The 25,619-nt window shown below is 42.2% G+C and overlaps 1 protein-coding gene across 1 annotated transcript in view; it reads left to right on the forward strand.

The window, feature by feature from the left end:
- Positions 1-228: 228 nt before the first annotated feature.
- CP (ceruloplasmin) overlaps positions 229-25,619 on the forward strand; it is a gene marked incomplete at both ends in the record, with an annotated part of 48,697 nt that continues 23,306 nt past the window's right edge. The window contains 6 exons of the mRNA XM_080696597.1: positions 229-374; positions 9,896-10,143; positions 13,796-14,008; positions 15,315-15,488; positions 18,803-19,057; positions 21,252-21,423. Coding sequence (XP_080552723.1) covers positions 229-374; positions 9,896-10,143; positions 13,796-14,008; positions 15,315-15,488; positions 18,803-19,057; positions 21,252-21,423 — 1,208 coding nt within the window. The remainder of the gene's footprint in view (positions 375-9,895; positions 10,144-13,795; positions 14,009-15,314; positions 15,489-18,802; positions 19,058-21,251; positions 21,424-25,619) is intronic.

Below are 25,619 nucleotides of genomic sequence, written 5' to 3' on the forward strand. Positions count from 1 at the left end.
CGAAGAGCCTGGCAGCCACGACCTGATTTTTTTTTTTTTCTTTCTAGATTTACGAGAACCAAACTGAATTGGAAAAAAGCTATTTGTTATAACAAAACAATTTACTCTTGTGCAACATTGGACTGTACCAATCAAGCAAATAAAGGAAGAAAGCCTTATTTATAAAGCCGTCTGCTTTTGATTTCACCTCATTGCTTCTCAGACTCCAACCAGGTCAGGGGGAGTAAAATGAAGCTTCTGTTGCTGGGCGTTTTTCTGTGTTTATATAGCACCGCATCCTGGGCAAAAGAGAAGCATTATTACATTGGAATTATTGAGACATATTGGAACTATGCCTTTGGCTGGAAGGAAAAGGAGCTTATTTCGGTTGACACGTAAGTCACGATTTTTACTGTTTATGAGTCTACTTTATAATTTACCAATTTAAAAAAGAAAGCCATTGAGCCTAAATAGTTCTCTAATTGGTTAAATACAAAAGCTACAAAACGTAGGCTCAAAGCTTAAGATGCCTTCAGCAGTCTCCTCTGTGTTCTTGGATCATATTTTAAGTTTGGGGGCTGTGCTGCTCCTTCCTCGTGGGTGCTGGGGACCTAGTCAGTCTCCTCTGTTTCCTCTGGACATTGAGCATCCTGTCCTTCACCACTCACTGGTTACCAGTGGCAAAGATGAAGTGTATATATATATTTTTTAAACCCTTCAGGACATCATTTTTAGATAATAAACACAATTTTAATAAATATGATTCTTCCTAATATTTTCCGGGTGATTCTAGACAGTGAATAGATGAGGTTAATTTGAGCTCCTGTCTACAAAAGGGCACAATTGGCAAACCTCACAGGGTCGTTTGAAGGGTGGGTATACGTAAAGCTCCGGCAGAGTCCTCAGCACATCATACATGTATAAAACATGTGAGAAGCCGGGCGTGGTGGCACACTCTGGTGGCCTGTCTGTTCCGGAGAGGCTTATGATGAATTTGAGCTTATTTATCCCATCGTTACTTAACAGGGACGCTCAAGGAGCCTCAGAGGGAAAGTGGGCGTGTCACCATTGAAAACTGGCCGGCTTTCTGCCCTTGCTCCCTGATCTCCTGTGGTTTCAACAGCAGCCTGGAGTTGTGCAAACTCTGGGGGTTACTAGGCAAGCAATCTGTGATTCTTTGCCCCTTACATCTGAGCACGGGCTAGGTTGTTGGCAACGTCGCCAAAGTTCATGCTGAGTGTTTTGTTTCGTTTCGTTTTGTAGTACTGGGGATGGAATTCAGGGGCATTCAACCTCCGAGCTACACCCTCAGCCCTATATTTTTTAATTTTGAAACAGAGTCTCACTGAGTTGCAGAGGGCCTCACTAAGTAGCTGAGGCTGGCCGCGAACCACGATTCTCCTGTCTCAGCCTTCCGAATGTTGGGATTACAAGCGTGGGCCACCACGCCCGGTCTCACCCTGAGTGTTTTGTGGGAGAGGAGTGTTTGCTCCTTCCTTTGTTCAGATTGGTAGCACCTCCAGCACGGTCAGTAAAAGATGATGGGCATCACCTGGTGTGACTGGCGCTCCTTCTTGTATCACGGCTAAAAAGAAATGGAAATAAACAGGCTGGAGGGTAAGATGTGAAAGAGTGCTAGATAGAGAGCTGGGTTTCAGCCTTACTGACCCAGAAGGTCTGGCACCATGAAGAGGAGGGTACAAACTGAGCCAGCAGGAAGTCCCAACTGTTGTGACTACTGGCCGGCCTCTAGAACCCAGAGGATGGGCAACACTGAATAAATATGGGTGGATCTAGAGAAGTAAAAGACATATAGGAAGCTAGAAGACATTACAGATATGTTGGGACCATTTCTCCTGGCTCCTTGTGTATACAGATTCATGATGCAAAACAAATCAGGCAATAGATTAAACCAACCTAGGAGGGTGAGTGAAACTGAAAATATTGGTGGCTAGTAAAAGAAAAAAAGTTTAGATTGTTTGATTTTATTTATTTGGCTAGGAAAATAGAGGTCACCTCTCTGGGATCAATGCTAATGTCATGTGTGTGTGTGCGCGCGCACAGTGCTAAGGGTTAAAACCAGGGGCATTCTACCGCCAAGCTATACCCCTAGTCCTATTTTATTTTTTATTTGGAAACAAGGTCTTGCTAAGTTGCTGAGGCTGGCTTTGAGCCTGCGATCCTCCTGTCTTAGCTTCCTAAGTACTGGGATGGCAAGCGTATGCCACCGGGCTCAGCTGACACATTAACATTTTTAAAAGTTCATCGTTCATTCAACGAGTCAGGCGATATCAGACCCAGAAGAGTTCACTGGGATGTTGGGTGCAAGAAAGGAGACTTCTATAAATTGTCCGTGGAGGTTAAGATTCAGAGAATAAATGTGATTAAAGTGAGAAATCCCTAGTTAGAGGTTCACTGGCCATTTCTGATTAGTTAGGCTGAAGTTTTATTTTATAGTTTACGTTAAATTGCTTTGGGGTTTACTTAACTAGAAACAGAGGCGGTGGTCCATCTCAGCCTGATGACCTCCTGATTAATTATTTTAACACTCTTTCAAAAATAATTTTAAAACTATTCTTAAAAAAGAACCAATTTTAGCTAAAACCATCTGGAAAGTTTCCTCAAAGAGACTCATTCTCTGAAGTGGCCAAATTCAAAAATATTAACCAGTAGCTAGTGCGGTACAAACACCTCATAGGAGACAGCCTCTGACGAAGAACTAACCAAATAATCATAACACTTCAGACTCTCTAAGCCAATGATTTGTTGCTACATTTCCATTTCGCCCAAAAATAGAGCCAAGAGAAGGTTGACCATTAGGCGCTGTATTCACACTGTGCTGGTAAAGCAAGGTGGGTTAGGACCTGGAATTCGTGTAAATTTGCACTGTAGGCCCCGGGTTGTCTCTAGTGACCTCCTGCCCTCCTTACGATCCCTGTGTGTGGAAGGCAGCATTTCTAAAGTGGCGCCCAAAGACGTTCTACGTGAAAATTTCCAGACCCTGTGAGCACGGTGAGATATGGCGGGGGCTTCTGATTTATGTTGATCTTCCTCCAGGAGACTGTCTGTGTGGGTCTAATCTATTTTAATATTTTTATTTTTACTTACTTAATATTTTTATTGGTGCATTATAAGCACCTCACACTCTAATGTAGTTCACAGTGATGGTGACATCCATGCACACAGCTCTTGGTGGGCTTCCCTGGCTCCTCCCCCGTCTCCTTCTTCCCCATACAGGGTATTGAGTTGACATTGGTATTCTCACATATGTAAATAAGGTCCATGGAAGTGATTCTCACATATGTAAATAAGGTCCATGGAAGTGATTCCTTCACTGATCCTCGCCCCCTCCCTAGACCACCTCCCTGGCGCTACTGGGATTTCTTCTCCGTTGTCTGGAGTTCCTCCGGTGTCCCAATTACTCCCTGGCTTCTGAATATTGGAGAAAACATAGGACCCTTCACATTCTGTGACTGGCTAATCTCACCTAGCATAATGTTTCCCAGGCTCATCCATTTTTCTGCAAATGACATGATTTTGTTCTTCTTTATAGCTTAGTAGAATTCCATTGTGTGTATATTTCCCATAACTTTGTAATCCATTCATCTGTTGAAGGACACCCAGGTCGATTCCATAATTTGGCTACTGTGAATTGTGCTGCTATGAACATGGATATGCATATAGTACTATGGTTTTCTGATTTCAATCCCTTCAAAAAGATACCCAGGAGTGGTATAGCTGGATCATTTACTGGATTTATTCTCAATTTTCTGAGGAATCTCCATGCCGATCTCCTTAGTGGCTACACTAATTTGCAATCTCACCAACAGCGCAGAATAATTCCTGTTTCCCCACATCCTCACCAGCATTTATTGTCGTTAGACTTCTTGGTGATTGCCATTCTGATTGAGGGTATATGAAAATTCAGGGTTGTTTTCATTTGCATCTCTTTGTGGGCCTAATCTAAAGCAGAGTCCTCTAGGTAGCAGAAAGTCAGAGATTCAAAGAGACCTGCAGGAAATTCCAAATAGGGTTGCTGATGAGGAGGGACACTTGGAACACACGCAGGGCCTTCGGGAAGAGGGACAGGCCCCCGCCCAGCAGCCACAAACAAACAGGAGGTTCAGCCCAATGATCTCAGAAAACTGCGCTCTCCCTCTTGGCAGGAATTATTATTCCTGAATAACCTAGGAAATGGATTTTTCCACAAGGGCCCAGACAAGGACTCAGCCCAGCACCCTCTGAGGTTTCAGCTCTGTGATACTATCAACAGAGAGCACAACTGTGTGGTGCCAGACCTCTGCCTCAGAACTGAGGTTACAAGTGGGCATTATTTCAGGAGGTTATGTTATAGGAGAATTTGTTATGCAGCAATAAAAATCTAATGTATTATGTCTCAATCAAGGAAGCCCCAAAGCCAAAAACTGTTTACCTATAATAACCGTTATGGTAACCCTGTCTAAATCAATCAAGACCGTGAATTCTGAATTCATGGGAGGAATAGCATTATTATTGTTTTACTTAAATAACATAAAAAATAATCCCCTGCTATGAAAAGCTCAACTGTTTGAGGGTGACAGAAATTTTAAGAGTTGAGCCAAGCGTGGTGGTACATGCCTGTAATCCCAGTGCTTAGGAGGCTGAGACAGGGGGATCTCAAGTTTGACGTCAGTCTCAGCAACTCAGTGAGACCCTATTTTTACTGGAAGGGGTAAAAAGGAACATAATACATTTGTCAACAGGAAGAATTACAATTAAATGTGAATTCGTTGTTTGGTTCAAGGACCAACTATAATAGGTTCTTTTGGCTGAATTATCTGACTGGCAAACTTCCTGCTGGCTTCCAGGAACTGACCCTTGTGTGCTCTTGAAATTAAATAGACATCCCCTAATGACCTTCGACAGGCCTTTGCAGACAGATCACAAGCAAATAGACCTCACCCAGAGTACCACATGATGTGAAATATTTCCCAACTGGGTTCAGGGAGATTTTTCACAATAAAAAGGAAAGACAGAAAAAAAATGGGTTTGCATATTGCCATGCATTATAAAAGGAATTCCAAATGTTAAAAATTCTAGCTATAGTATAGTTCCAGGTCAATCTTTTTTTTTTTTTTTTTTTTTGCGGTACTAGGGATGGAAACCAGGGGCATTCTACCTCTGAGTTAAACCCCCCCGCCCCCGGCCCTATTTTTTCATTCTTTATTTTGAAACAGGGTCTCACTGAGTTGCAAAGGGCCTCACTAAGTAATAGCTGAAGCTGTGTCCAAGAACTGCGATCGTCCTATCTCAGCCTCCCAAATGCTGGGATTACAAACATGTGCCACCACGCCCGGCTGAGGTCAATCATTTTAAAGTAATTTTCACAAATCTCTTTCCCCTCAAAAAATTCTTTGTGTAGAAAAAAAAAATGAGTCACCAATCTTAGGCAATGCCCCTCCTGTTTTAGGAAATGAATAATACAGGAAAATTTCAGTGCCGTGAAAATATTTTGACAAAACCTGCTAGAGTTAACTGAAGAGGGATGTGACGATATTCCTAAGTGACTTAGAGTCACATTCTGAACACACACACACACACACACACACACACACACACACACACACTTTATTAAAATAATAACTTAATAATTTAAGGGCTATTATTAAGCTTTGGCCTAGGTAAGATGTCTTATCAACGGGGGGGCAGGAGTGCACAGATTTGAATCTCTGCTATATATTATCAGACCAGTCTGTTAGAAATAAAAGGGTGTCCAGACGCTAAAGAAAACTTACCCTGGGGCTTAGACAGGCCTGCCTGAGACAGATCGGCTCAGAGATCTTCTGGTGGGACCAGAAAGGAGTCCTGCCTCTACCTTGTGGGCTTTGCAGCGAGGGCTGTGTGTTTAACTGAAGCTGTACTCTTTTATTTTTTTTTTAAAAAAATTGTTAGTGCATCGTAACTATTCATCATACCGAGATTCATAGTGATCATGCACGCACACGATGTCTCTTGATCTATTTCCTTTCCCACACCTTGCCCCATCTCTTCCCTCCCCACACATGATTGTGAGATTCATAGTGAGATATTCATCTAGGCATATGACATTATTTGATGTTTCCTTCCCAAACCTCCCTTTTCCCTCTCCTTCCTTCTTTCCTAATCCCTTCCCACTACTCTCCTCCTCTGTCTCTTTCTCCATTTTCTTCTTTTTTTCCCCCCTCAATACTGGAAATGAAACTCAGGGTCATTCTCCCTTCGAACTACACCCCTGCCCTATTTTTTATTATTTATTTTGAAACAGGGTCTCACTGAGTTGCAAAGGGCCTCACTAAGTAGCTGAAGCTGGCCTTGAACCACAATCCTCCTGTCTCAGCCTCCCAAGTGCTGGGATCACAAGCATGCCCCACCACCTCTTTCTCCATTTTCATGATGTTTCTTTTCTTCGCTCCTTTCCCTCTAGCTTTCATACAGGAGAGAAAACATGTGGCCCTTGATTTCTTGAGTCTGGCTGATCTCAGCATGAGGTTCTCCAGTCCCATCCATTTTCCTGTGAATGACATAATTTTATTCCCCTTTAAGGCTGAGTAAAACTCTGCTGTGCATACAGTGCTCGGTGTCCATCAACAGATGAATGGATACAGGAGATGTGGTGTATACACGCATGGAGTTTGATTCAGTTGGAATGAAGTCACGCTCTGTTGCCCTCAGCAGATTGGACTGGGTTGAACCTCTGCCTTTAGTCTCAGGAATCTTCCACATTTCACAATTTTATTGTGGATTGAACATCTCTTTGTGGGCTGGGGTGTAGCTCTGTGGTAGAATGCCTTCTTAGTATACCCAAGGCCCCGAGTTTGATCCTCACCACCACAAGGGGGGGGGGAAAGCATCTATTTATTGAGAATCCTCCTATGCAAAATCATTTTGTGGGTTTGGCCATAGTTTGCACCTGTATTTTGCTCTTTTTCATGACTTTGCATGTCCTGAGCCATCTCTAATTTTTTCTCTTTTTCTGACATCATGGGAAAGTACAGCGAAAAATTAGAAGATGAAAACAAATGAGAGAAATGAGGGCATATCCATGATTTTGCTTTTCCACAATTGATACAAAAAAGTAGTACTTTATTTTTCTAAACTCCAGTTTGGCAGACAGATGGATTTGGAGGGACAGGGAAACACCAGCTAGATTCTTTTCCTCCTCCTCCTCCTCCTCCTCCTCCTCCTCCTCCTCCTCCTCCTCCTCCTCCTCCTCCTCTTCTTCTTCTTCTTCTTCTTCTTCTTCTTCTTCTTCTTCTTCTTCTCTCTTCTCTCTTCTCTCTTCTCTCTTCTCTCCCCCTCCCTCTCCTCCTTTCTCTCTCCCCCTTCCTTTCTCTCTCTCTCTCTCTCTCTCTCTCTCTCTCTCTCTCTCTCTCTCTCTCTTCTCTCTTCTCTCTTCTCTTCTCTCTTCTCTCTTCTCTCTTCTCTCTCTCTTCTCTCTCTCTCTCTCTTTTTGTTGTTCACTGGGGTTGAACCCAGGGGCATTCTACCCCTCACCTACCCTCCAAGCCCTATTTTACTTTTTATCTGGGAACAGAGTCTCACTAAGTTGCTGAGGCTGCCCTCAAACCTGTGATCATCCTGTCTCAGCCTCCCAAGTGCTAGGATTACAGGTGTACGCCACCATACCCTTCTTGGGTTATTTTCGAGTAAACGATTCTTACTCCTTTGGAAACCCTGGAGGTGATACAGTCCAGGAGAGTTGGGTTGTCATCATATGGCAGCAAGTAGAAGATGCTCATCGTGGGCAATCTGGAGGAAGATGGCTCTGTCATGACCAACAGTTGTTCCCTCTGCCCAAACTCAGCCCCAGGATCATTGCCAAGTGGCCCTGCTCCCAGACCACAGCACCAGGCTTTATCTGCGCAGTCACCAGCAGCAACTGGGCAGGGTATGGCCTGGAAAGAGAACTCTGTCTCAGGCCCTCACCCTGCCTCTGGGACTGGGCTGCTCTCTTCACCTGCAGCCTCAGCGGCTTTCCTGCTCAGGTTACCCAGGAGTCTTCCCAGCCACTTGCCTCAGAATGCACCAGCGAGCTGGTTAATAGATTCAGCTGCCTGGGCCCTGCCCCTGAACACAGAACCAGAATCAAGGAGCTGGGCTCATTTCATCAAAGCCTACGTAGATATCTATGCACCTTTAAACTCAGGAAACAGGTGTGGTGGCACACATGTGGAATCTCTGTAGTTAGGCTGAGACAGGAGGACCAAGTTCAAGGCCAACCTCAACAACTTAGCAAGACTCTCGGCAATTTTGTGAGACCCTGTTTCAAAATAAAAAATAAAGAGGGTTGGGGGGTGTAGCTCAAATGCCCCTGGGTTCAACCCCCAGTACCAAAGCAAACAAACAAACAAAAACTTTAAAAAGCATTGTGCAAGAGCCCTAGATATTTGAAAAAATGAGATCATTAACTTCTGCAGCAACCCAAGTCCAGAGATCTGGGATAAGCCAAGGCCTGATTTTGTTTTGAGGAAGGGAAAATATATTTCACTCTTTCCAATGAGTTTACAACTGAAGAAACACAACAGTTTATTCTTCAATCAGGTTTTTGGGCCCCACAAGTGTTGAGTGGAAAATGTGTCAGAAATTGTTGAGGTAAAAGCAGGAGAGCAGGACACACACAGGCACGCGCACACACACACACACACACACACACACACGCACACGCATGCACATGCACGCATGTGCGCACACTCACGCACACGTACGCACACGCACACACACACGCATGTACACACACGCACATGCACACGCACACGCATGTACACACACGCACATGCACACGCACACACTCATATCATCAGCCCAAATGTGAGTCGTTTGTGGAAGAGGCCTGGCTTATGGAGGGCCTTCCTTTCTAAATGGCCACACGGCCCAACCCACAATAGAGCCCAATGGAAGATCCAGAACCTTCAGCGCAGTCAACAACCTGAGAACCGGTTCCAGTTTGAGTACCAGTTTCTTTCTTTTCTTCTTCCCCCAGTTACTATTTATCATGCTGACATATTCAGGAAAGTGTTAAGCAATGATTACTCAGCACCGATCAGGATATAAACACCCAAGATTAAGTATCTGCAGCAAAGCAGGACTAAAAATGACAGGGCAAATGTAAACCCAAAGGTGATCTTAAAACCCACACGTGTATTCCGGCCTTGATTTAGGGATGCTAAAAGAAATTAAAAAATTAGCCAATCTAGTTTCACTAATTTTACTTTATAGGGAAAATGTTATATATATAAAGCATATAAATATGTCAAAACATATATGTGTATATATATTACACAGAAGCCTTGAAGTCTCAAATATCCAGGTATTTTTGCTTATAAACTCAAGTTTCTCCTGTAGCTAAGAGCTATTCTTTTATTTTTTTAAAGAAGTTTATTAAAAAGATAGAAATACAGAGGACAGTTAAAGCCCATGGCATTCAAAATGGCACGGTGGGGGTTGGAGGGTTGGGGGGTGATTCGAGCGAATTCACCCAAACTAAGAGCTATTCCAAAGTGAAAAAATACCTTAGTTGACTACTTTCTTTTAATAGCTCATGTTAATTTTGTATTCTATTTCTTAAGGCCCCTCTGTATCTATATGAATGAAAATCTTGGGGGAAATTGCTCTGGTAGAATGCTCTGTTTTTGTTTTTGTTTTGTTTTGTTTTGTTTGTGATGCCCTCAGATGGTGAGGGCATCTGCTATATATCTTATGTGAAACACCTTACATCATCATCATCATACTCATCATCATCATCATCATCATCCTCCTCCTCACAGGGCTAACAGCCAGCTCTCTGCTTCTCTACCACAGGCAAATATGTAATATAATGTGGTTATTAATTTCTCTCTAATTATAATGTTATCCCCAGAAATCATGGCTTCTGCTTAAGTTATCTTCTTTTCTTTTGCAGAGAACAATCCAAATTCTATCTTCAAGGTGGCCGAGATAGAATTGGAAGAGTATACAAGAAAGCCATCTATGTTCAGTATGCAAACGAGAACTTCCTAATCCCTGTAAAAAAGCCAGCCTGGCTAGGGTTTTTGGGCCCTATTATCAAAGCTGAGGTTGGAGATGTAGTGCATGTACACTTAAAAAACTATGCCTCCAGGCCCTACACTTTTCATGCACATGGAACACTTTATCATAAGGTTTATGAGGGTAAGTTTAACTTAACTCCTGCCTGTGTTACCTGGAAGTTCTTCTCCTTCTCCGTCACCTTCTCCTTCTCCTTCTCCTCCTCCTTCTTTTTTGGGTACTGGGAATGAAACCCAGGGGCACTCTACCTCTGAGCTACACCCCCAGCCCTATTTTTTATTCTTTTTATTTTGAAACAGAGTCTCACTGAGTTGCAAAGGGCCTCACTAAGTAGTAGCTGAGGCTGTCTGTAAACCACGATCCTCCTGTCTTGGCCTCCCAAATGCTGGAATTACAAGCATGTGCCACCATGTAACAGGAAAACTAGCCTAAGATTGTGGACTTTTGTCCTACAGAAGACCTCTAACTAGTTCATTTAGCTCTAAACTATTTTATTATTAGGCATTCTGGTTCACCCTAAGACTGTGTGTTTGTCCTGGTTGTGCCTGATTATGTAGAATGTAAATGTCATAGATTTCTACCTGGGCTCAAAGGCTTCCTCTCGACACCCAAGTCCTTTCCAGATAAAAACCTAGAATAAGTGAAATGGACAGTGTGTCTTAAAGCGCAGAAGAGGCAAAACTCTAGAGGAAGGAGAGAAAGAAGGACTCAGGATGTGGATGGTCTCATCTCTGCATTTCCTACATGAGACCAAATATTATAACTACTCTCTAAGTCTGGATAAACTCTGTCCCGCCTAAGGTAGCAGGAGGAGTCTCATCCTCAGCCAAACAGTACATGTGGCTGGGTCACCTCAGAGTCACACTGGAGACACAATTAGCTGAAAGCTCATTTGAACACAGGGCGGGGCAGCCGTAAGAATGCCGCAGGGCCTTAAGAACACTGTTAAGGTTTGGTGCCAGTAGCCTCATTCTTAGTACAGGATGAGTATGTATATTTATTCAAAATGCCTGGGACCAGAAGTATTCCGAGTTTCCATTTTTTCCATTTTTGGAATTATCTTCATATATATATAATGAGATATCTTGGGGATAGGACCCAAGGCTGGACATGAGGTTCATTTACGTTTTATATATACTTACTGTGGATAGCCTAAAGATAGTTTTACATATTTTTAGTAATTTTGTGCATGAAACAAAGTTTTGTGGGGCAGAATTTTCCTCTTGTGGAATTATGTTGGTTGTCAAGTTGCTTCAGATTTTGGAATACTTTGGATTTTAAGTGTTGGAATTGGGCTGCTCAACGTGTACTTTATAAAGATGTGAAAAGAGGTGAGGCTGTGTTGTGGTTAAGAGCAAGGACTTTGAAATTAATAGATTGTGATTGAGTCCCACGCTTGTCTTTGAATAGCCGAGGGGTTGGGGCAAGTTACCTAAATAGCCTCCACTTTAGTTTCCTTGTCTATAAAATAGAGACCATGATAATGCACAGGAATAACTTAATGCCAGCTATTATCATAAGCAAAAACCAAGGTCCTGCGACAGTTGACTGGAATTATAAGGATCAACCCTGAAAATGACTGCAAGATTAGATCTGATTATTAGTCTTTGTTTATTATTTTAGAGGGAGAATGTTTAAACTATCTCTTACATGCTCCACCATGCTTGTTCACTCTCTTTTGTTATTATTTATTTGTTTGTTTTGGCAGTGCTGGGAATAGAACTCAGGGTCCTGAATGCTGAACAACACTCCACCACAGAGCACATCTCCATCCTCAGTCCCATCATCATCATCATCATCATTATTATTATTATTATTATTATTATTATTATTATTTATGCTAGGGATGGAACCCAGGGGCATTCTACCTCTGAGAAACACCTCGAGGCCTATTTTTTATTCTTTATTTTGAAACAGGGTCTCACTGAGTTGCAAAGGGCCTCACTAAGTAGCTGAGGCTGCCCGAGATCCGCGATCCTCCGGTCTCAGCCTCCCAAATGCTGAGATTACAAGCGTGTGCCACCACAGCCAGCTCTCCTTTTTACTATTATCTTGAGAAAATGTCTAGGTTTCCCAGCCCAGTTTCAAACTTGTGATTCTCCTGCCTCAGTCTCCAGAGTAGCTGGAATTACAGAAGTACATCTTATTTTTTTGCTGTTTTCTTTTCTTGTTTTTTTTGTGTGTGTGTTACTGGGGGTGAAACCCAGGGGCTTTTCTACCTCCGGGCTATACTCTCAGATCTATTTTATACTTTATTTGGAAACAGGAACAGGGTCTCACTAAATTGCTGAGGCTGGCTTTGAACCTGTGCTATCCTCCTGTCTCAGCCTCCCAAGCGCTGGGATTACAAGCGTGAGCCACCACGCCTGGCTTGCTTTGTTTTCTTTTGACTTATTTTTCTGATCCTAACAATCATATTAATAGCATAAGTGACTGCCACCCTTTTTATTTTTTTTTAACAATTTCATGGCACATTAAGGACTTAGCATTTCTCTTTTGATACTTTTAGTGATATACTGTAATTACACATCATAGTCAGATTCAAAGTGAAACATAAATACATACATGCATCATTTGGTGCATTCATTTTTAAAGTATGATAATGATATTATGGTTCTGTTAAATAATCACCCTCCCTCCAAAAAAAAAACACCAATTCTTTTATTTATTTATTTATTTATTTATTTACTTACTTACTTACTTATTTATTTTTGGTACTGGTGGTTGAACCCAAGGGCATTCTACCTCTGATCTACACCCCTAGCTCTTTTTATTTTTTTTATTTTGAAACAGGGTCTCGCCAGACATGGTAGGGCATGCTTGTAAAATCCCAGCATTTGGGAGGCTTAGATGGGAGGGTTGCGGTTCTTGGCCAGTCTCAGCTACGTAGTGATGTCCTCTGCAACTCAGTGAGACCCTGTTTCAAAATAAAGAATAAAAAATAGGGCTGGGGTGTAGCTTGGAGGTAAAATGCCCCTGGGTTCCTTCCCCAGTACTGCAAAAATAAACAAACAAACCAGGGTCTCGATAAGTTGCTGAGGGTTTCACTAAATTGCCAAGGCTGGCCTCCAACCTGTGCTCCTCCGGTCTCACTCAGCCTTCCAAGAATTGGGATTACAGACATGTGCCACCATGCTCGGCCAGTTCTTATCTTTTAAAGATACATAGTCAAGCCTTACTTATGAGTGAAATAGGATTTCTGAGTTTTGCTTTAATGTGATATTGCTGGGATAAGAGGGAGCAGGATTACAGATGAAACAAGACTGACTTAGAGTTGGTCATTGTTAAAGTTGGGTTGATGGGTACATTGGAGTTTCATCCATTTTTGGAGATACATGGAGGTTCATCTCAAGTCTTGCATGTTTGATCATTTCCAAAATGAAGACTAAACATTTCTGAAGTTCTATGGTTACTTCACAGGCAAAAATCTGGTATCATATAAGAAGCTTGGAATTATGGGAGAGGGTAGTCATTTTGCAAAACTTCCATACTATGACCCCAATGCAAAATTGTGCTTAAAATTACAAACTGAAAGTCACTTTCCTCCTGACGCATCTATTATCATTCCCTGAAGACTCGGTCAAATATTAAAAAGTAATAAAAACTCCCACAAAGCTTAGAGAGCCTCTCGTATCTCTGTGTTCAAGTAAAACACCCTGCATCTTCCAGGTGGCACTTACTAGATACTGAATGTTTGCTAAATGAACTAACAACTAACGTACTGCCTATTCCCTTAGTTAAGTTCAAACAATTCACTTTGTATTTCTGTTTCTAGGGGCCGCCTATCCTGACAATAGCACCAAATATCAAAAAGCAGATGACAAAGTGCTTCCCAGAGAGCAGTACACCTACATACTGTATGTCGACAAAGAACAGGGACCTGGTGAGGGAGACAGCAATTGTGTGACAAGGATTTACCATTCCCACATTGACGCTCCAAAAGATATTGCCTCAGGACTGATCGGACCTTTAATAATCTGCAAAAAAGGTACATTTTCTCATTGCTCACAATATATGGCCAAAGATAGGAACAGTGCAGTTTATGGATGGTTGGATGGATGGATGGATGGATGGATGGATGGATGGACAGACGGACAGATGGATGGATGGATGGTTAGATGGATGGATGGATGGATGGATGGATGGATGGATAAATGGATGGATGGATTTTTTGTGTGTGATACCAGAGATTGAACCTGAAGGCATTCTACCTCTAAGCTACACACTCAGCCCTTTTTACTTTTTGTTTGAAAACAGGGTTTCACTAGTTTTCTGAGAGTCTCACTAAATTGCTGAGGCTGTCCTTGAACCTGAGATCCTCCTATCTCGACCTCCCAAGTATTGGGATTACAGGCTTGTACCATTGCAAATTGCTTTACTTTTAAAGTATAACTCAAGTCTTCTGGGTTGAGGTTGAGTAGCTAAGGGAAAGGTGGTGAGTCTAGAAAATATGAAGGAGAGAGGAAGGCAGGCCCAGGAGGTGGAGACAGAAGAGAAGGAGCCTTTGTATGGAAGCTGAGCTGCCAGAGGCCAAGTCTTCTTGGGGATGGTTTTGCTGTATCTAACACCCAACAATCTCGTCCTATGGAGACTTGTGACTTTACCACAGGGGACTCCCTCAGTGGTTCTCTTTGGTGATAAGTCCATAATGTGTTGGTAAATATAATATGATAGCATTTATTGTTAACATCATGAACAAGGTAACCCAGCTCAAGGGCTTGAAGTGCAATGCTTACTTGAACAATAGGTACCTGCAAAGCTTTGTCTCAGCTTCTGGCTATAAGCACCAGAAGATATTGATACAACACTGAATTCCAACCTTCCCATTCACCAAAAAAGGATTTAATAGTTATGTGGTCAGTGGAGATGCACATAGCTGAGTGTCTCAAAGTATCCTGATTTTAAGGTTCTCTGTTTCCACATCTGTAAACTAGAAGTGACTGGTCTAGATTTGTGGCTTATTAGGAAAATAAATACTAAACTTTTTTTTTTTGGTGCTGGAGAATGAACCCAGGGACATTCTACCTCTAAGCCATACCCTCAGCTCTATTTTATTTTTATTTTGAAACAGAGTCTTACTAAGTTTCTGAGGATTTCACTAAGTTGCTGAGGCTGTCCTTGAACCTGCCATCCTCCTGTCTCAGCTTCCCAAGTACCGGGATTACAAGTGTGCACCACCATGCTCAGCAAATACTAAACTTCTTTTTAAAATGACAAATCATTACCTGGAAACAGAAGTTTAAACACATGCTAAAAAAAAGTTCAATCTACTAAGCTAGAAATTTTCACTTCAGATTCTCTCCATTATGAAAAAGAAGTAAATATCGACCGAGAGTTTATATTAATGTTTTCTGTGGTGGATGAAAATCTCAGCTGGTACCTGGAAGACAACATTAAAGCCTTCTGCTGGGAACCTCAGAAAGTCAACAGAGATGATAAAGACTTCAAGGAGAGTAACAGGATGTACTGTAAGACTGCCCGAGATGGGTCAACTCTGCTTTCTCTTCTTAATTAATTCTGCCAAGTTTATTTCCTTGCATGAATCACTGCTGAGTGTAGTTCTAGCCTGGGGTCCTGATAACAAAGCATTTTTACCCATCTAAACAGGTCACAATTAAAATGCTAAGCCAGGTACAGCTATATACACCAAATTTGTTCACAAATTCATAAGGATACAATGTCATCAATTATAGATTAATGCATATGCGTGTTATATTTATATATTCATTTAGCCTCCAAACTTATTCCAGAAATCACTTGAGGCAGCCAATTAAGATTATTAAGCTAAATGCTTAAAATTATACTTATATTGTAAAGTATCTAAGGATATATAAGAAGTTCAAACCACTAGTTCTAAAAAATATTACTTTTGAATACTACATTGCCCTCACCACACCCCCTACTCTAGATCATTCTTTTCTCTATTTCAGTTTGTTTCAAATCTTTTAGAAACATTTTAAAGACTAGGAGTGTGTGTGTGTGTGTGTGTGTGTGTGTGTGTGTGTGTGTTTGTGTATTACTGAGGAATGTACCCAGGTGCATTTTGCCTCTGAGCTACAGCTCCAGTCCTATTTTTATTCTTTTTTTTTTTTGGGGGGGGGTCTCAGGGTGGAACCCAGGGGCATTCTATCTCCGAGCTATACCCCCAGCCCTAATTTTTATTCTTTACTTTGAAACAGGGTCTCACTAAATTGAGGAGGGCCTCACTAAATAGCTGAGGCTGGCCGTGAACCAAGATCCTCCCCCCTTCTTAGCCTCCTGAATGCTGGGATTACAAGCGTGCGCCACCATGCTCAGCTTTTATTCTTTATTTTGAAACAAAGTCTTACTAAATTGTGAAAGGCCTTTGTAAATTGCTAAGGCTGACTGCAAACCTGTGATCTTCCTGCCTCAGCCTCCCAAGTACTATGTGATAAGTTGGGTCCCTTCCCTCCCCCATGTGATCTCGCAGCAAAGGCAGGAGACAGAACCCTGGAGGCAGAGAGTCTGAGAGAATCGGATGTTCCCACGCTTAATCCCACCCCCCAAAATGTCAGCCTTAAAACAGAACTACTTCCACCTTGGAACCAGGTGACTCCGACCGCCGATTGAGACTGGTCCCTTTCCCCACGACCGGAGGACCCATCCCTAAGGGCACTGAATAAAACAGATCACTGGCTGGTTGCCTCCTTCGTAATTTTTTGGCCTCTATCAGAAACCTTTTACTATGATCACAGGCGTGCGCCCCCACACCCCTCCTAGGCTTTTTTTTCATTCTCAGACACAAAATAATGAACTTAGAATCTAAATTCTGAGGGAAAATATCTATTCCTCCGAATTTGCCTAAGAAATCAAAGACTTTAAATTAATTAGACCAGTAAGTATAGATTTTTGTTTGTTGGTGGTTAACTTCTTCAAAATAATCTTTACTCAGCCAGGTGTGGTGGTTCTCATTTGCAATCTCAGTACTTAAGAAGCTTAGACAGAAGGATTGCAGGTTCCTGCCAGCCAAGCCTCAACTACTTAATGAGGTTCTTTACAACTTAGTGAGACCCTATTTCAAAAAATAAAGAATAAAAAAATGGGGCTGGGGGATGTAGCTCTGAGGTAGAATGCCGTTAGGTTCAATCCCCAGTAACACACACACACACACACACACACACACACACACACACACACTAAAAACACTCTTTACTCACAAATTGTGAAAACAAACAAAATAACTATACTACCAAAGTAGAAAAATAAACTAAGAAAGGAAATTGTTTGTTTCTGACTGTTACTTATATCTGACTGGAGGGTCTCCTTTCCATACTTTAATCTTGCCTCTGTTGGGTCATAACAAAAATAGATTTTAGCAAAAGATACTCAGATTTCTATTCTGGATAGATTTATTTTGGTACCAAATCAGGTATATCCATAGTCCTTTTCTAGAACCACCGAGTTTGAATGGTAACCCCATGTTTCTTCCACGAGTCTCAGGTCATACTGCTTTTAAATTTTAGGTCCATGTAGCTGTGGTCGTTGGTACTTGGCTGTCTTTCCCAAGCATTCTTTCTTCTCCTCTTTCAGATCTTTTCCAATATTGCCTTACAACCTTAAAAAAAAAAAAAAATAGCTTTCCAAGCAGGGTGTGGTGTCATATGCTTGTAATCCCAGCATTTGGAAGGCTGAGACAGGAGGATTGCAGTTTGAAGCCAGCCTTAGCTACTTAGTGAGGCCCTTTGAAATTCAGTGAGGCCCTGTTTCAAAATAAAGAATAAAAACCCAAGTCTGTCTAGACTCGTCTTCCTCTCGAGAAGGGGTCAAGCTTAACTGCAGAGTTGGAGGCGTACAGGAAAACTGAATTGGACTCCTACAAAAGCCTCTAATAAAAACAAAAGTGGACTCCTCTAGGCTAAGATGCTAAAGCTGTCCAGATGCAGTGTGCAGTCCTTCAGTGGCTTCCAGTTCAGAAAAGATAAAAGTTCCAGAAGGCGTCTGGGGGCTGTTGGGGGAGATGTGAAGCTAGGAATTAGTGTGGTATGTTCAATGTGCATAGAGGTGATGGTAGTGTTGGGATTGTATAGGATAGTGCCCTTGTTAGGTGCATGCAGAAGTTTTAAAGTTTCAGAAGTCAAGTTAAACATTAGCTGTTGTTGAACCTTTATGATGAATATTGGTCATCCCTTAAACTTGTCTGTATGTTTAAATTTTTAATAAAAATGAGGCAAAAAGTGAAAAAAAAATAGGGCTGGGTGTGCAGGTTGGAGGTAGATTGCCTTGGGTTCCATCCCCAATACTAAAAAAAAAAAAAAAAAAAAAAAGAAAAGATTTTCTTGTTTTCCTATTGTGAAAGAAAATCATAGTAGAAAATTATAAACGTTCAGATGAAAAGCAAAATAAAAAAATTTAAATCAACCATACTACCCTTGCAAACATACGTAATAACCGACTGATTCCTAAATAATCAGTCTTTTTTCTGTATGTGTGTATGTTTTGTATGTATGTATACCTCTGTATTTACAAACATACACACACATACAACCAATGTGTATAGTTTTTAACAAGGAGAGCTAAAAACTTTCATCTTTAGTGTTGTGCTCACCTGCTGATATAGCATCGAGAAGAATTCTCAGCCTGCATTTAGGTCCAAATGGAGGAAGATCTGTGATCATTTAACAGATGTCTACTGTGGGAACAGGAGGGGAATAACTGAACAGCTGACGGGTATTTTCCTCAAACTGGTTTTGTTTCTATAGAGATAGTGATCACTATTGCAGGCTCCCAAATCTGTGTCACAAACTCTGCCCTTGACTTTCAGCTGTGAACGGATACACCTTTGGAAGTCTCCCAGGACTCTCCATGTGTGCAGAGGACAGAGTGAGATGGTATCTCTTTGGTATGGGAAATGAAATTGACGTGCATGCAATTTCCTTCCATGGGCAAACGCTGACCAACAAGAACTACCGTATGGACACTGTCCATCTCTTTCCTGCTACCTTATTTGATGCTGTCATGGATGCTCAGAGCCCCGGAGAATGGATGCTGAGCTGTCAGAATCTCAACCATCTCAAAGGTAAGACAACCTTACTCCTTATGAGTGACCAGCCTAATAACACAGCTGCTGTACTAATGGTGAAACAGGGGTTTAGTAGAGCCAAGTGCCCATCAGTTGCAAACTATTTTCTCCCAGAGTCCACGCGATCTGCCAGAAAAGAGGTGCAGGTCATCCCTAGGGGCCTGGTCAGCCATGATGTCCAGCAGAGGCCTTCAGGTCACTACTCGAGAGTCACCCAAGCCATGTGCCCTCAGATGCACTCTGCCTTCTCTCAGGGTCAACACCACCTGCAAGAGAGAGAGAACAGCTCCCCAAAAGGGGAGGGGGTCCCAAGCGGGAAAGTCCCCCCCTTTGCCATTGGACTGGCCAAGGCCTGACAGCTTGCAAGTCCGTTTTTGGTTAGGGTGACTTGGGATTCCAAGGATAATTTGCATAGGGTATTTGCAAGTCCTTTGAAGGGTCTCCTTTCATTCAGTAGGAGTGTCCGACTTGCTCTGTGCTGGCTCCTGGATTTGTTGATTAGTAAACAGATGGCTTTGTGAAGCTCTGGCCTTCCTATCTCTGAGTCTTTGGAGTTTCAGGCATTTGTCACCCCTCAGGAAACTCAGGAAATTAACTTTTTCTACCAAGGCCTTTTCCCTATCTGCCTATTTCCTTTCTATCTCCTTCCTCAATGGGGTCATCATGGGGAATCACAATCTAAAAGCTAAATACAACTGGAAGAATCTGAGCTTTGAACTGCGATCTTTGTTTTATTCCCCTACTGGTATGTATCAAAATGTAATAAAAAGGCTAAAAATAATGAGCTCTCCAATATATTAATTTCTGGAAAAGAATAATTGTCCATGCCCTCAAAGTATTATATGTAGTTTCTTAGCTTTGTAAAACAAACAGTATTATAAAAGCCAGATTTTCATTTCATGCTGAAAAGTAGTCTGGTTTTTTTCACTTGTTTGTATCAATCATAACCAGCTTTGCCCTTTATCTGTGTCTGGCTATTCCTCGCCTTACTTAATAAATCCTTCCTCTGTCTTTTTAGTGTAAGGTGATAAAAGTACTCCTTGCTCCTGAAAAATATTTGTGATATTGATCTCCTGAGGAAATTAGATCTAATGTAGGTCTTTGTTACCTTGACTCGCAGCTGTAATGGCATTGATCAAATATGAGCTGGGTCTGAGAAGGCCCAGCACACCTGGTACAGGGTCATTTAGTATGAGAAAACAATATTCCCTGCTCATTCCCTTCCTCCGTCTCTACCTCATCCTGCTCTTAAACTATGTCAGAGGCCCCCTTCTTTGCTTATCTCTAAATGTTTTCTTTTTCTTTTTTTTTGGGGGGGGGGGTGGTACTGGGGATGGAACCAGGGGCATTCAACTCTGAGCTACACCCCCAGCCCTATTTTTTATTCTTTATTTTGAAATTGGGTCTCACTGAGTCGCAAAGGGCCTCACTAAATAGCTGAGGCTGTCCGTGAACCCTGTCCCCACCTCCCAAATGCTGGGATCACAAGTGTTCGCCACCATGCCTGGCTAAATGTTTCCTTTTTCTCTCCTCGAAAGAACTACAAAGTGAAGCCCCGCAGAAACTGGCACCACATTTTGGAAACACGTGCACAACTTCTCTTCTCTATGTTGAAACTCATAAAAATATGCATGTTTAAAAAAACAACAACAACTTGGCCGGGTGTGGTGGCGCACACTTGTAATCCCCACACTTGAGAGGCAGAGACAGGAGGATCGCGCAGGTTCGAAGCCAGCCGCGCTGGCTTAGGAGACCCTGCTTCCAAAAATAAAATAGGTCTGGGAGTGTAGCCCAGAGATAGACGGGCTTCCAGGAACCCCAGTACCACCAAAAATAAAAAATTAAAAATTAAAAAAACAACAACTTAAGCAGGGCGTGGAGGAGACAGGAGGATCGCGCAGGTTCGGAGTCAGCCTCGCTGGCTTAAGAGACCCTGTTTCCAAATAAGAAAATATAAAAGAGGTTTGGGAGTGTAGCCCAGAGGTAGAAAGGTTTCCAGGAACCCCGTACCACCAAACAAACAATCAAACAAACAAAACAAAACATAACAAAACTTGAATTGTAAATAAAACTTAACTTAATTGTCTTTATTTCTTAGCTATGTGTCTGTCATCCCACCCACAGTGTTTAAAGGGCAATAAGAGAGAGAAACGCCGGCTTCAATGACTGATGCCCCTTTATGTCATTTCAGCTGGCCTGCAGGCCTTTTTCCAGGTGAACGAATGTGGCAAGCCCTCACCAGGGGATGATATCCAGGGGAAACAGGTCAGACACTACTACATTGCTGCTGAGACGGTCATCTGGAACTATGGGCCCTATGGTATTGACATGTTCACTTCAAAACACCTGACAGATCCTGAAAGGTAATTCCCCCCCTCCAGAGACTCTTATTTTAAAACATCCCTCCCCCCAATCCTGATGTGGTGGCATGTGCCTGTAATCCCAGTACTTGGGAGACTGGGACAGGAGGATGAGAGGCATGAGGCCAGTCTCAGCTTCTTGGTGAGGTCTTCATCAATTTAACAAGACCCTGTTTCAAAAATAAATAAAATAAATAAATAAATAAATAAATAAATAAATAATAAGTAAGTAAAGCCGGGCATGGTAGCGCAGGTTTGTAATCCCAGTACCTGAGAGGCTGAGACAGTAGGATCTGGGTTCTCAGCCAGCCTCAGCTACTTAGTGAGGCCCTCCACAACTTAGCGAGACCCTGTTCTCAAATAAAGAATAACGCCAGGCATGATGGCGCACGCTTGTAATCCCCGCGCTTAGGAGGCGGAGACAGGAGGATCGCGCAGGTTTGAAGCCAGCCTCGCTGGCTTAGGAGACCCTGTTTCCAAATGAAAATAATATAAAAAAATAGGTCTGGGAGTGTAGCCCAGAGGTAGAAGGGCTTCCAGGAACCCCAGTACCACCATAAAGAATAAAAAAAACTTGGGCTGGGGGTATATCTTGGTGATAGAATGCCCCTGGGTCCAATCCCTGGCGCCACAAAAGATGAATAAATAAATAAATAAATAAATAAATAAATAAATAAATAAATAAATAAAATAGGGCTGGGGATATAGGTCAGAGGTAGAACACCTCTGTGTTGAATCATCAGTACCATTAAAAAATTGCTTCCATAAAACGTGAAAAGCTGATTCAGCTATTATTATTATTATTATTATTATTATTATTATTATATTTTTTGTGGTAGTGGGGATGGAATCCAGGGGCATTCTACCTACGAGCTACACCCCCAGCCTTATTTTTTATTCTTTATTTTGAAACAGGGTCTCACTAAGTTGTAGAGGGCCTCAAAGTTCACCCATGTTATAGCATGTATGAGAATTTCATTCCTCTTTAAGACTGAAATCAGATTCCATTGTAGGTGTATAAAACATTTTGTTTATTTATTCCTCTGTTAATAGGCATTCAGATTGTTTGCCCCTTTGGGCTTTTGTGAACAATACTGCTTTGAACATTGGTGACCAGGCATCTACTCTTCCTTGCCTTCAGTTCTTCTCAGTATCCACCTAGCAGTGTAATTACTGGATAGCATGGCGATTCTATGTTTAATCATTTGAGGAACTGCCATACTTTCCATGATGGCTGCACCATTTTACAGGCTGCCTAGCAGTGTACAAGCATTCCAGTTTCTCCACATCCTCATCAACACTTGTCATTATCATTTTTCCTTTTATTAGTAGCTACCCTCATGCGTGTGAGGTCATATTGTGGCTTCCATTTGCATTTTCTTCATGACTAGTGGTGGTGAGCATGTTTTCATTGGCTTATTTGGTCATTTCTACGTCTCCTTCAGAAAAATGGCCTTTGCCCATTTTTCAATTGTTTTTTTTTAATTTGTAGGAATTCTTTATAAAGCCTGAATATTAATTTCTTATCATATATTCATAGATATTTTCTAATGTAGGCTGTCTTTCACTCTCTTGATAGTATCCTCTGAGGCACACAAGCTACTCTTATACATGTCTGAATGATTTCCACAAACTCTAGCTATTCTTCCTGCGTCTCCCAATGTTTCTTTTCCACAAAGCAGACAAGGTGATCTTTCAAAAATGTCAATGAGTTTATGCCACTCCCCTTACTCAGAAGCTCTGCTCATACATCATTGCCTCAGAAAAGCCATGTAAGCCACGTATTGTAAAACAAAACAAAACAAAACAAAACCCTATGTGGAGGTAGGCACAGTGGCACATGTCTGTAATCCCAGGACTTGGGAGGCTGAGACAGAAGGATATCAAGTTCAAGGTCAGCCTCAGCAACTTAGTGAGACTATGTTTCAAAATAAAAAATAAAATAGAGCTAGGGGTGTAGCTCCGAGGTAGAATGCCTCTGGGTTCAATCCCCAGTGAGACACACACACACACACACACACACACACACACACACACCCCCTACTAGGAAAGTTTAGGTAATATACCCCACATCACACATCAAGTAGATAGTTGGGCTTGGCTCCGCCCACATCTGCAACTCCTGAAGCAGAGCTATAAGTTCAGGTACCCTGACATCCAGATGTGGTAATTCCCACAGCTGCATCACCAACAGAAGGGCCTTGTACGTTTCAGACTTGGGTTTCACATTTTATAGTTACACCTCCCCTTGGATGAGGTCTAAACCCCAAACCATGTCTCCTGCGCAAAGGCCAGTTTCCTCAGAGAAGAGTGTCACCATCTAGCCATGTATCCACCCACCTGGGCGCCATCCTTGACTCCCTCCCTCTTTTACCAAACCCTCTTCCTCTCTCCTTCAAGTACCACCTCATTACAGCCTAAATATCCCTGGAAGCTTCCTAGTGCTCGCCATCCTCTTTGCCAATATCTCTGAAGTCATCACCATCTTTCACTGATGTGATAAACACTGCTTCCTGACTGGTCTTCCTCCTGCATCTTTGTATTCCTCAAGCAACATATCCTCCACTTGCCCTCTGAGGGATCCTCCTAAAACACTAATCCCCTGGCCCGAACGTTTCAGAAGGCCCAGGAATGGAGTCAACAGAAGCTGAGCGAGGGCTTTCTGCCCGCTCCCTCCCCAAGCCTCTCCCTTGACTCCCTGCCTGGTGCTGCTTGATGCGTGGGCCATGTTTTGTCACTTCCCCTCGGAGCCGCCACAGGCTCTTTTCTCTTTGTTATCACCTACTTGGGATGCTGAGGCAAGCGGATGGCCAGTTCAAGGCCAGCCCAGGGACCTTGGTGAGAGATCCTGTCTCAAAATAAAATAAAAATAAGCAGGGCGTGGTGGCGCACGCTTGTAATCCCCGCACTTGGGAGGTGGAGACAGAGGATCGCGCAGGTTCGAAGCCAGCCTCTCTGGCTTAAGAGACCATGTTTCCAAATAAAAAAGTATAAAATAGGTCTGGTAGTGTACCCTGGAGGTAGAAGGGTTCCCAGGAATCCCAATACCACCAAAAATAAATAAATAAATACATAAATAAATAAACAAATAAATAATAAAATGAAAATAAAAAGGGCTGGGAATATAACTAAATGGTAGAATACTTGCCTAGCCTGTGTGAAGCCCTGGGTTCAGTCCACAGCCACAGCCTCCAAAACAAAACTCACCTACCCCATTATCTTCATTGTTAATGTTACTTTTCCTTCAGATAGTTTTATTATTATTTATTTATTTATTTATTTATTTATTTATTTATTTTTGCGGTACTGGGGATGGAACCCAGGGGCATTCTACCTCTGAGCAACACCCCCAGCCCTATTTTTTTTATTCCTTATTTTGAAACAGGGTCTCACTGAGTTGCAAAGGGCCTCACTAAGTAGCTGAGGCTGTCCACAAACTGTGATCCTCCTGTCTCAGCCTCCCAAATGTGGAGATTACAAGTGTGCACCACCACGCCCAGCTTCCTTCAAATATTTATTTATCTATTTATTTATTTATCTATTTATTTATTTTGTGTGTGTGTGTGTGTGTGTGTGTGTGTGTGTGTGTGTGTGGTACTGGGGGTGGAACCCAGAGGCTTACTTCCAGGCTATACTCCCAGACCTTTTTTTTTTTTTTTCCCCCTTCAAATAGTTTTAAAGAATTACTTCTATCAGAGCCCGATGGCACAAGTGTGTTAAACCAGTACTTGGGAGGCTGAGACAGGATTATCACAGGTTCAAGGCCAGCCTCAGAAATTTAATGAACCCCTGCTTCAAAATAAAACATAAAATGAGTTGGGAGTGTAGCTCCAAGGTAGAACACCCCTGGGTCTAATCTTCAGTATCAAAAAATAAAATAAAATAAAAATAGAATCACTTTCTCTGGAAAGCCTTTGCAACCCATGGCTCTCCCCATAATACTCTGTACCTATCATACAGATTGGTTCCTATTCTATTTCCTCTGCCAGAAGGACCATGAGGGCCAGGATAAATCCAGTTTGCTTATGATTATTTTGTTAACATTCAGCAGGGGATTCTGCCAAAGAGCAGGCAGTCAGCACATTTATCAAAGGAGAGATAAGTGATGGGGCTTTATACATGTCAAATATCTTTCTTGTGTGTGTGTGTGTGTGTGTGTGTGTGTGTGTGTGTGTGTGTGTGTGTGTTTTACTGGGGAT

Source organism: Muscardinus avellanarius (genome assembly GCF_963383645.1).
Source record: "Muscardinus avellanarius genome assembly, chromosome: 5".
Taxonomy (NCBI): domain Eukaryota; kingdom Metazoa; phylum Chordata; class Mammalia; order Rodentia; family Gliridae; genus Muscardinus; species Muscardinus avellanarius.